Below are 12553 nucleotides of genomic sequence, written 5' to 3'. Positions count from 1 at the left end.
TAATTACCAAATACAGTAATTAAACCTTAAATAAGAATCAATACTTATTAATAGTCATTAAAATTGTTAAGCCAAATCATTAATGTTTATTCTTAAATGGAAAATATGAATTAACAAATCTATTATATAATAATTATACTCAGTTGGAAAAATATTTTATGTAAATATTTAAATAATTACAATTTTAGTAAATATTATTATTAAATAAAAAATTAAATTAAATACTAAAATAAATTAATAATAATAATGGTTAAATTAAAATAATAAATGTTTCAAGTTGAATTTAATGATCCGTATAATTTTATGGGTTTGACATATAAGGGTCAATTTATGTGGACCCATAGACTGTATGAGTATCTTAAAAAATGACAGTTTATAAATAGTAATAAAAATCATTAATGTTTATTCATATATATATATATGTATGATTTTCATTCACTAGTTTATACTAAAACCAACTGAGGGTTGGCTCGTTGGTGTGTTAGTTAGTTTGTTTCATTGTTGACATGGAATCAAATCCCGCAACCCCCACTTCGGGGAAAAAGGGGGAAGGGGGAAGTTATTAAAGGTGCATAGCACCAAATACCTAAAAAAAAACAATAATAACATTTATACTAAACAAAGTAATAATTCTAAAAATATGGCTTATCTGGATTTAGTATGAATGCTCGCATCTCGTAAAAAAGTGGGTAAATTATATATACTGTTCTTTAAAAGGCCTTTGTTTTTTGGATTTTAAGAGGGGGGAAAGTTGATATCTTTTTTTTTTCAGATTTATGTAGGATCCACAGAAAATTTATTTTCCTTGGGTATCACTTAGTGATACCCATCTCCCAATGGGTAAATAAACTTTTTCACTTTGGGAAAAGTTGTCAACACATGAATGGGACAAAATTACCCCTTTTAATAATGGTTTTTATAAGTAATTAGCTTCCCAAAAAGTTAGCGGTGCCTAAGGGTAGTGGAAATTACCCCTTAATTTTTACTTGAGACAAAGACCCTCCTAACTTTTAGATTCAATAAAGATGCCCCTCTCCATTGAAATACCTACTCAAAAAACTTTTATAAAATGAAAATTGAAAAAAAAAAGACCAAGAAGTACAACAAACACAACATGCAATTAATAAAGAATCAACTGGTAACAAAAAAAAAAAAAAAATCAAAGAGCAAAATGAAATTCATTGTAAAAAGATACTTTAGAAATTTAGAAAAGTTTAAACAAGCACATGAGCCATTGGAGGGGTCTTTGTCATAAATGAAAGCTCAAGGGGACAATTACCACTACCCCCAAAGTACAAGGTAGTATAATGTAGTTTACCCAAAAAACCACAAAATGAAAATAATAAATAACCCTAGATCAAGATCGAGAATCTATACATATATTTGTGTGAAATCAACACTGAATAGATCTTCCGCATTGCCTTAAGATGAATTTGATTTTCTTGTGTTTTTTTTTTTTTTTTGGTAAACTCCAAAAGAACCCTTGTCAATTATAGGGTGTGTCATTTTACTAATTGAATTATGAAAAATTTTAAATACCCCCAAACTTTCACATGTGTCTTCATTTTCCTCGAGGGAAAATGGTTGTGTGTGCATCATGTCACATGTGACCTTACAAGTTTTTCAAAATGCTCAACTTACCCATTTAAACATCATTTTTTCCTTAGGCTGCGTTTGGAAACCAAAAAGTTATCTAAATAAGATTTTTTTTTATTATCATATATGACTTTTACAGCTTTCGTATGACCTTACATTGGGAAGTATTTGAAACTTTTAATAGTTCAGGTAGTAAAATAACACATCCCCAATCTGGGGGTTTTTTTTTTTGGAGTTTACCCCTTTTCTGGTGGTATATGAGAGAGAGGGCTGTCATTTTTTCCTTAGGCTGCGTTTGGAAACCAAAAAGTTATCTAAATAAGATTTTTTTGATTATCATATGTGACTTTTACAGCTTTCGTATGACCTTACATTGGGAAGTATTTGAAACTTTTAATAGTTCAGGTAGTAAAATAACATATCCCCAATCTGTGGGGTTTTTTTTGGAGTTTACCCCTTTTCTGGTGGTATATGAGAGAGAGGACTGTCAATGGGTCGGATCCAACCTGATGACCTGAACCAAATTGGCCGGTTTTGGTTCCAGGAACAAAAACCGATGGATTGGTTCCGGGTCCTGATATAAGGTCCCGATTATTATCGGTTCAAAACCGGTTCCACCATAGTGTCAAACCGATTCAGACCTGACCCAATATATATAATGTATTAAATAAAAATAAAGTATATATACTATACATATAATATATAATGTATAATATATATAATAGAATATTTAATATATATTAAATATAAATATTTATTTTTTATTTTTTGATCCCAAGAACCGATTGATTTAATTCCGAGTCCAAAAAATACAGACGCTATTAAGTCAGCTTCCGGATTTGGATCCGGGGCAGAACCGATTCTAACTGGTTCCGTCCCAAACCCGACCCGTTGAGAGAGAAGATGCTAAAGTTTAATTTATATAGTGGTTGCCTAGAGTGTTGCAGCAAAGTACTTACACAGTTACACGTACTACCACAAAGCATTAGAATTCAGAAAGCCCACCCTGATGACCATTGTTTTCAACTTTATTTCAGCCATAAAGCAATCATATAGAAAATACAAACAAATAAAAGGCTCATCTTTCTTACTAAGTTTAGAAGAAAATTGTAGGAATATTAGAAGGTGCACGAATGAATGTCAGAATGTGTAGTGGAATTTAATTAAAGCCCAGAAAAAGGAGATTTTTAGAATATTTGTTCCCTCTGTATCCAAACCCATCTTTTCCCTGAGCCTTAATATTCTCTCTTCCGGTGTTGGGCTTATTTCTGGGCTTGACCCACATTTCACGCATCAATCTGAGGCTTTAGATACCATTCCCTATCCAAAAGATTTTAATAATTTTGACAAGTGATGACCCACATCCACACCCCAAGCCCAATTAACTGGAGCACAAGCAAATTTTTAGTTGTGGAAGAGTGTGGAGAACATTGGAATATATTACAAAGAGATTATTAGAACCTAAGGAAGCGATGCCTTCAGGAATATCTTCTGGGGTTCGTCTTCATCTACTCTCTTCTTTCACGTTTATCTATCCATCTATCTATATATACAAGCCCTCCAACATAACCATGGTCACAACTACAAAGAGAACATTCACCCGTAATCTTAAATCGACTACTGCTGCTTTCTCTATTCAGAATTTGAACCTCAGCACAGCATCATCAAGAAGAACAACATGCCTAAGACCAAGAGTCGACCTCTTTCATTGCAGGTTCGGTTCCCATCTCAACTGTTTTCATTTTTTCAATTGGGTATTGTTATGCTTGTGTCTTGAATTCTTGGAGATGATTTATTTCTACTTGATCTGTCTCGAATTAAATTGAGAAAAAGCTGAAAGCAATTTTTTGGTTTTTGGTGGAAGCATATGCTTGGAAAGCTAACTTGGTAGTACAGACTCGATCCATATTTCAGCTTATGGGTCCAACCCATATACAAAGAGTCATATAGTTCAGGGTTTTTTCCTTGTATTCATCTTTTTGGTTTGGGAGACAAGTAGAGTCGTGGGTGTATTTGCAATTTAGGCTCCATTTGGAAGGAGTACAAATACAAATATATAGAGTGCAAAATCTTATATTTTATATTTTTTTGTATGTATTTATATTGTATATATTTATATTTCGTACTCCTTCCAAACTGAGTCTTAGCGTTTATGGGTTTTTCTGTGAGTGAGGTGTTGTGCACAGTTTTATATTCTTCGCCATTGTTGATTTTATAGTGATTTTCTACTCCTCCACACATAGACATAAGCTATAAGCCAAATCATATAAATCTGTGTATTATCTTTATTTACTCCTCTCTATCTCTGTTTTTCTTTGAATTTTGAGTGCTATTAAAATCTGTATTTCTGAGTTTTACACAAAAAGTATAAATGAAAGATAACAAACAAAAAGAGAGAAGATAAAAGGGAGAAAGAAAACTAGAACCAATATCTTTTTAAAATCATTTATTGGGTGTCTTCATGCATGAAGCATGATATGAACTTCAGTTGAGTTCAGAGAGAATTAACTGATTCTCTGCTTCTTAATTTGTTTCAGACCGTGGAGCTAAAGGTGAGAATGTGCTGCACAGGCTGCGAGAGAATTGTCAGGAATGCCACACAAAAGCTTAGAGGTGCAGAGCTAGCTAGCTTTCTGTCGACTATGATATGGGAAAAACAACTCATATCACAAACGTGGTAGCAAATATCAAAATTCATGCATGGATTTTGATTGATCAAAGCTCTTTCCATATTATATTTTTTCTGCATCGATCATAGATTTTCTTTCTATAATTATTTGATGCAAAACTAATAATTCTGCCAGTACTGAGAGAAGAAATAAGGTAACTGACTAACAAACTCCATTAATTGATGAATGAGTCAGGGGTTGATTCGGTGGAAGTAGATGTGGAGATGGAGAAGGTGACGGTGACCGGGTACGTGGATCGAAACAAGGTGCTGAAGGCAGTGAGGAGGAGCGGGAAGAGGGCAGAGTTCTGGCCCTACCCGAATCCGCCTTTGTACTTCACGTCCGCCACCAATTACTTCAAGGACTTGAGCAATGACTACAAAGAGAGCTACAACTACTGGAGGCATGGCTACAACGTCGGTGAACGGCATGGAAATATTCCGGTGTCTTACAGAGGCGATGACAAGGTCAGCAACATGTTCAACGATGATAACGTCAACGCCTGCTGTCTCATGTAATTTATATATCTCATTTTAATGTTTCTATGTAAATAAAATGAATTATGTATATTATATATTTATGATTTTCCATTTAATGTGCTTTTTTTCATTACTCAATAGTTCTCTCTTCGAAATTGACCTGATTCCTTTGAGGACTCCGGATCTCCTGCCCACAAGAACTCTGCCCACGTCTAGAGATGGGCAGGAGATCCGGAGTCGATTCCTCTTCACAGAAAATTATTGAGATGGGCTTGGGTTGCATTTTGGTATTTGGCCCATCCATCCTAAAGACCACTCTATGGGCCTATGGCTCAGCCAACCATCTGGGCTTACAGATCAATCCGTGATGTCATAATAATGAAAATTCGAAAAATAAAATAAAATAAACCGATAGCCTGTTAAATGAGTCAGAGATTTCTCTTCTAAAGGTACAAAATCAGTAAAATCAGTAAAAAGTTGTGTTTGGAACGAGTGGTTCAACTTGGAACCAAATTGTCACTTGCACATAGATTTTCATCATTCCATGTATTGAGGGCTCTGAAGTTTATACCGTTCCTACTTCCCACTTCAAAGTTAAACATAACGCTGCAGTACCAAACGCACCTGCATCGTTTTTGTTGTTGTTGAGGTTTTAATATCCAGATACCTGAATTTTCGAAACAATCCAAATAAATTTTTCTTTAGAAGCCCAAGTCCCCCATTTTTGATTAGGGGTGGCCACGAGCCGAGTTCTTTACGAGTTATTTGAACTCAATTTAGCTTGGTTTTAACTGACTTCGAGCTGAGTTCGAGCCTAATAAAACTCGGCTCGCAAACTGGCTCGAATAGCTATATACATATAACAATAACAACAACAACAACAATAGTAATAATAATAATATAAAATATTATATATAATATTTTTATTTTTATATATAATAATAACTAAGTATTATAATTCTTAATTTTTTAAATATCAAATAATAATATTATATATATATATATATTTATATATTTATAAAACATTTTTTTTCAAGTCAAGCTCAAGGTTCTAACTCGAATCGAGTTCGAGCTTGAGGTCAAGCCTTTTACTACCTTGACGAATTGAGCTTGAATAGCTAACTATTTGGCTTGGCTTGAATCCACCCCTACCTCTGATACTCAAAACGAGAAAACCACAAATTTGCATTAACTAAGAGCCTCTTTGGGGTGGCTTATGCGTTTTGATCAAGCCACTATAGTTACTCGGCAATGGTTGAGATTTGACCACCCATGTTCAGGATAAGCTATTTTGGGAGTACTTTTATTTGCAGTCATAAAAATAGTGTTCAAAAAGCACACGTCTACATTCTGAATTTTCACCAAACTTGCTTCTTTCTTCTCCGTTTGGGGCCATCTCAATACATGAGAAGTAGACCTGTTCATGGGTCGGGTAGCTCGAAGGCCCGACCCGCACCCTGGTCGGGCTTGGACATGTAATTAGGCCTGCGGGCCTGACCTCGGGTCCAAAACAACAAGTCCAACTGTGTTTTAGGCCGGCTTTGAGATTTATCAAAAAAACCCAGCCTAACTCAACATTATATATTTTATAAAATATATAATATGTATTTTATATAATATAGAATATATAATATTTATTAGAATATATATATTAATAATTTAATATATACATTTTTTTATTTTTTTCTTTATAATTTCTCTCTCTCTATATTCAGCCGCTTCAGCAATAGTAGCAGCATGAGCTAGACTTCGGGTTCGGGCCCAGGCCTGGGCTTTGGACTTTTTATGAGGGTTGGGCTCGGGCCCAAGTTGTAGGCCCGATGGTCAGGTCAGTCTCGGGCTCGGGCCTTAGAAGAATCTATTAATGTAGAGTGAAAGCCCGACCCGGCCCATGAACAGGTCTAATGAGAAGCCATTGTGCCAAAGCCCATCCAAACGGGTACTAAGAATGTCATACCAAGATTTCCATTTAACTTGAAAACCTAAATGGTAAAGACTAATCACCAGGATTTGCTCTTTACAAAACGCTCCTCACAGCACATCCCACTGTGCATGCGAAGATCCCCCACGAGATGCTTCCAATGTGCGGTTGGGATGTGTTGTGAGGAGCAAATCCAGACTCCTGGGACCTGCATTAGCAAAGGTATGGGATCTGATCCTCACAAATGGGCACCTCACAGGCACATCCACTGTGCATTGGGAACATCTTCCGTGAATTATAACTAATAAGTACAAGAGATGTTCCCAATGCATGATAGGATGTGCATGTGAGATACCTGTAAGGCGCTAGGTGTGAGGAGCAGATCCGGTCTCTAGTAAAGGCTGCCACCTCAAAAAAATCCTAGGTTGTCTAGGCTGAACTAAAAGACTAACCATCATCTCTGGCTTTCACCAGGAAGGAATAATAAGAGAGGGACTGTGTGTGTGTGTGTGTGTGTGTGTGTGAGAGAGAGAGAGAGAGAGAGAGAGAGAGAGAGACCAGGAGAGTATAAAGTGGCATGATCTCTTCAGAGGGTTGCAATTTGGGACTTTCGGGTTTGGGTAGCTGGACGGATTCAACCCCCAATTTTATATCACTGGTTGGGTCCAGAATTTTGGACTTTATATATATATATTAAAATTGGTCCTACCATGTCAACAGTCCTCTCCTTGCTTCAAACCCCCCCTTCTTAATTTTTTCTTTTTTTTTATTTTTTTAAATTCACATAATTACCCAATAAACCAATAAGGAAATCACATATGCTTAACTATTTCTAACAACCATCAAGCTTTTATAATGTTTAGCCAAGTGACACCGCTTTCCCCCACTTCCTCTTAAATTGTCTCTAATTCTTATTTATCTCCTAAATTATCCCTAACACCTATTTATCTCTTCAATTATCTCTAATTTGGTAGAGAGATTCTCTCCTAAACTATCTCTAATTCCTATTTATCCTCTCCCCTAAGTTTCAATTAAAAAAAAATTCAGAACTATTTAATGTTATAACAGAATTATATACTAAATTTAAAATATTTATTCAAAACACAAAAATTTAATATATTTAATAATATTCATATTATTAATAATTCAATACTTTTACAAAATTCAGCTTGAAATTATATAGCAACAATATAAATTATAACTTTACGAATTATTCAATTTAAATGTTATTCAAATAATAAAAATTTAACATTAAAAAATAAAATATCATTTAAATATTTTAACAACTAAAAATCTAAAAAAAACATTAAAAATAGATAAATAATATAACAAAATATTTAATATTATGTAATAACATTAAAATAAATAAAGTCTAAATAATAAATATTTTTAAACATTTTACATATTATTTAAATATTTAAATAAAAAAATATTTAAAAAGACAAAATTTTAAATAGTTAAAAATAACAAAGTTATGTAATAAATTAAAAAATTCTTAAAAGTAGAAAAATAATTATAATATAATTCATAATATTCATATTAATAATAGTACAATTATAATTTTAAACTACAAAAATTAAATCTATGATATAAAATATTTTAGACTAACAAATATGAGAATTTTCCTACTTTCTCCTATTAAAAAAATTAAATTTAAAATATAAAATATTGATATATATTTATTAAATCAAAGTCGATATGAAATACTAGAAAACTGACCAACTTGGGTTGAGTTTGATCGAATTGTTTACTAAAAAGTTAAAATATAAAACAATTATATACTCACATGTATTTCCATTGTTTAACTTTCGCTTAACAAAGCACGGGTCCCTATCACTTTGCCTCTCCTTGCTCCATTATCCTCACCGTGCATTTTCTTTGTCTTTCTCTCCTCTCCCCTTCCCACCACTCCCATTTAGCCATGTCACCCAACTACCTAAAAATATTCCTATAATCTCTCTCTTAAGTATCTCATTTAAAACAATAGGAAAGTATCATGCTGCCACTCCCTAATCAATTCTTAAAATGCATCCCCCTCAATCTATATCCACTCTCTCTCGTTTAAAATATTCATATTAATTAATAAATAGTTAAATACGGTTAGTATTTAATCCCACATATATCCAATGAGTATTAAAAAGTGTTATTACCAAAAGTTAATAAACACGGTTAGTAAATTACCAAAAATTAAATATTCTTATTAGTACGGTTAATAAATTACCAAAAATTAATAAATATTGTTATTAATTAACTCACTAACAACATTTTATAGAAATTGAACACTCTTTAACTAATTTCTATAAAATTGAGAATTATATTAAACAATTATCAAAAAGTATAAAATTGTAGTTATTGTTATTATTATAATTAATAACCAAATACAAATGGGGAACAAAATATTATAATGTTAGAAAATGAAATTGTTAATTAATTTATATTGAAAAATAAAAGATAAATTAGTGTAATTTTGTTAGTAAGCTAAAAAATAAAAAATATATTTAATAACAATTTAAAAAATTCAATAAATCCTCATAGTTACACAAATGTAATAAAATTTTCAAAAATTTTCATAAAATAACATTTTTGAAATTAAAAGATATAAAGTATTTGAAAGTTTATTTAAAATGCATTAAATAATTATTGAAAATTATTAGAATATTTTGGAATTTTTAGAAAAATTTATTACATTTGATAGATTTTGGAAAACCATTGAAAACTTAGATAATTTTCATTGCAAATTATTGAAATTTATTAAAGTTAAATGACTATGGGAAATGGAAAACTATAATTTGAACGAGGAATTGCATATGCTTAACTATTTCTAACAACCATAAACAACGAGGAATTTGCTTTTCTAATGTTTAGCCAAGTATCATCACTTTCCCCCACTTCCTCCTAAATTGTCTATACTTCCTATTTATCTCCTAAATTATCTCTAACTCCTATTTATCTCTTAAATAATTTAGTAGAGAGTTTCTCTCCTAAACTATCTCTAATTCCTATTTATCCTCTCCCCCACTTTTTATCTATATCTATCTAAAGAAAGTTTCAATTAACAAAATTCAGAACTATTTAAATGTTATAATGAAATTATATACTAAATTTAAAATATTTATTCGAAACACAAAAAATTAATAGATTTAATAATATTCATATTATTAATAATTCAATATTTTTACAAAACTAGTCATGAAATTATGTAGTAACAATATAAATTATAATTTTACAAATTATTCAATTTAAATATTATTCAAATAATAAAAATTTAACATTAAAAATAAAACATTATTTAAATATTTCAATAATTAAAAATCTTAAATAAAAACATTGAAAATAGCTAAATAATATAACAAAACATTTAATATTATGTAATAACATTAAAATAAATAAAATTCAAATAATAAAAACTTTTAAATATTTTACATATTATTTAAATATCTAAATAAAAAAATATTTAACATGACAAAATTTTAAATAGTTAAAATAACGAAATTATGTAATAAATTAAAAAGATTCTTAAAAGTAGAAAAATAATTATAATAGAATTTATAATATATATATTAATAATAATTTAATATTTTACAAAATTAATAACAAATTATGTAATAATTTTATGGATTATTAAATTAAATAAATAATTAATATTATTTTATTTTTAGTAATTATTTATTGTTTTTGTATAAATATGCTTTCAATAATTATTTATAAATCTATTTTTATTTTGTTATTAAATAAAAAAATTATCAATAATTATTGGAGATTAAACAACTATTATTTAAGTTTTGAAATTTAATTTATCGTATTTTTTGTATTTTTGTTATAAATTCATTTTTAGTAATTATATATTTTTTATAATTTATAGATTAATAGTTATTAGAGATTAAACTATTATTTTAAATTACACTATTTAGTGACTAATTTAGTATATTTTCAATATTTGTTATTATATATCTATTATATTTTCATTATAAACTTATTTTCAAGGATTGTGTACGTTTGTTATAAATTTTCAATAATTATTGGAGATTAAACTATTGTTATTTATTAGAGATTAGACTATAAATTTAGTTGAAATTAGGAGTGTTCAATGATTGGTTCAATTTAGTTGCAGGCTGTTTCACCGACCAACTCGAGTTGATTTTGATCGGATTGTTTATTAAAAAGTTAAAATATAAAACAATTATATACTCTTATGTATTTTTATTGTTTAACTCCCGTCACCATGCCTCTCCTTGCTCCATTATCCCCACCCTGCATTCTCTTTGACTTTCTCTCCTCTCCCATTTCCACCACTCCCATTAAGCCATGTCACCCAACTACCCAAAAATATTCCTATAATATCTCTCCTAAGGTATCTCATTTAAACTAATAGGATAGTATCATGTTGCCCCACTCCCTAATCAATTCCTAAAATGCATCCCCCCAATCTATATCCACTCTTTCTCATTTAAAATATTAATTAATAAATAGTTAAATACCGTTAATATTTAATCCCAACCATATTCAATGAGTATTAAATAGTGTTATTACCAAAAGTTAATAAATTAAAAAAAAATATATTATTATTAGTATGGTTAGTAAATTACCAAAATTTAATAAATAAAATATTGTTATTAATTAATTCATTACCAGCATTTTATAAAAACTGAAAACTCTTTAACTAATTTCTATAAAATTGAGAATTATATTTAACAATTATAAAAAAATATAAGATTTTAATTATTTTTATTATTATAATTAATAACCAAATACAATTGGGGGAACAAAATATTATAATGTTAGAAAATGAAATTATTAATTAATTTATATTAAAAAATAAAAGATAAATTAGTGTAATGTTGTTAGTAAACTATCTAATAAAAATATATATTTAATAACAATTTAAAAAAAATTTTCAATAATTCCCCATAGTTAGACAAATGTAATAAAATTTTCATAAAACTACATTTTCATAAAATAACATTTTTGAAATTAAAAGATATAAAGTATTTGAAAGTTTATTTAAAATGCATTAAATAATTATTGAAAATTATTAAAATATTTTGGAAATTTTAGGAAAATTTATACATTTAATAGACTTTGGAAAACCATTGAAAAATTATGTAAATTTCATTGCAAATTATTAAAGATAAATGACTATGGAAAATGGAAAACTATAATTTAAATAAATAATTGCATAAATAATTATGATAAATTAGTATAATATTAGAAAAAGGAAATTGTTGGCTAGTTTATATTAGAAATTATAAGATAAATTAGTATAATTCAGTAAGTAAACCATTTAAAAATAAAATAAATTATTTAATAAAAATTTAAATAAATTTTCAATATCACACAAGTATAATAAAATTTTCAAAGTTTTCAAAAAATTACATTTTTGAATATCAAAGACAATTTAGTGTACTTTTAGAAATTTACCATGTGGTTAGTACTCAATATATCATTTTGATCATTTCTATCATCAAATTGAATATTGGGTTGATGGGGACAATGTTCTCAAAACTAGATAAAACCAGATGGTTAGATCGAAAAAATTGGGAACCGGACACCGCTTCACCTCAAAACAGCTTTTGTCCAAAAACCACTTATTTGGTTAGCGAATCGCTGACCTAGGTGGTCTAGCCGTCAAACCAGACAACAATTTTTGGCATTCTTTTTTGTTTTTCTAATTTTTATTTTTTTGTCAAAGCGAGTCATCCGGTCGGACCGTTTGACTCCAAAACGATTCCCTATCCAGTCCAAATTTAAAAAACCTTGGACGGGAGTGGGTGCCTTGCCTTGAGCTTGGCTTGGTGTGTGGCATGGCTTAGCCCATGGACCAACCCAACCCACGGCACGGCACGAGCCCATGCGGGCTTGGTCTGTGGGTCGTGCTGAATCGACCCCCC

The 12553-nt window shown here is 29.9% G+C and overlaps 1 protein-coding gene across 1 annotated transcript; it reads left to right on the top strand.

Moving 5' to 3' along the window:
• The first annotated feature begins 3169 nt into the window (after positions 1-3169).
• LOC148876850 (heavy metal-associated isoprenylated plant protein 44-like) lies at positions 3170-4882 on the top strand. Its single transcript, XM_088965965.1, has 3 exons — positions 3170-3310; positions 4134-4209; positions 4461-4882. The coding sequence occupies exons 1-3, from the start codon at positions 3275-3277 to the stop codon at positions 4781-4783; spliced, it is 435 nt and encodes a 144-aa protein (XP_088822091.1). The 5' UTR covers positions 3170-3274; the 3' UTR covers positions 4784-4882.
• Positions 4883-12553: the final 7671 nt, after the last annotated feature.

This window comes from Nelumbo lutea, chromosome 1, assembly GCF_056320005.1.
Source record: "Nelumbo lutea isolate HS-2025 chromosome 1, American lotus-T2T, whole genome shotgun sequence".
Taxonomy (NCBI): Eukaryota; Viridiplantae; Streptophyta; class Magnoliopsida; order Proteales; family Nelumbonaceae; genus Nelumbo; species Nelumbo lutea.
Note: the sequence above shows the minus strand (reverse complement) of the source record. Positions and strands in the feature narration are given on the sequence as shown.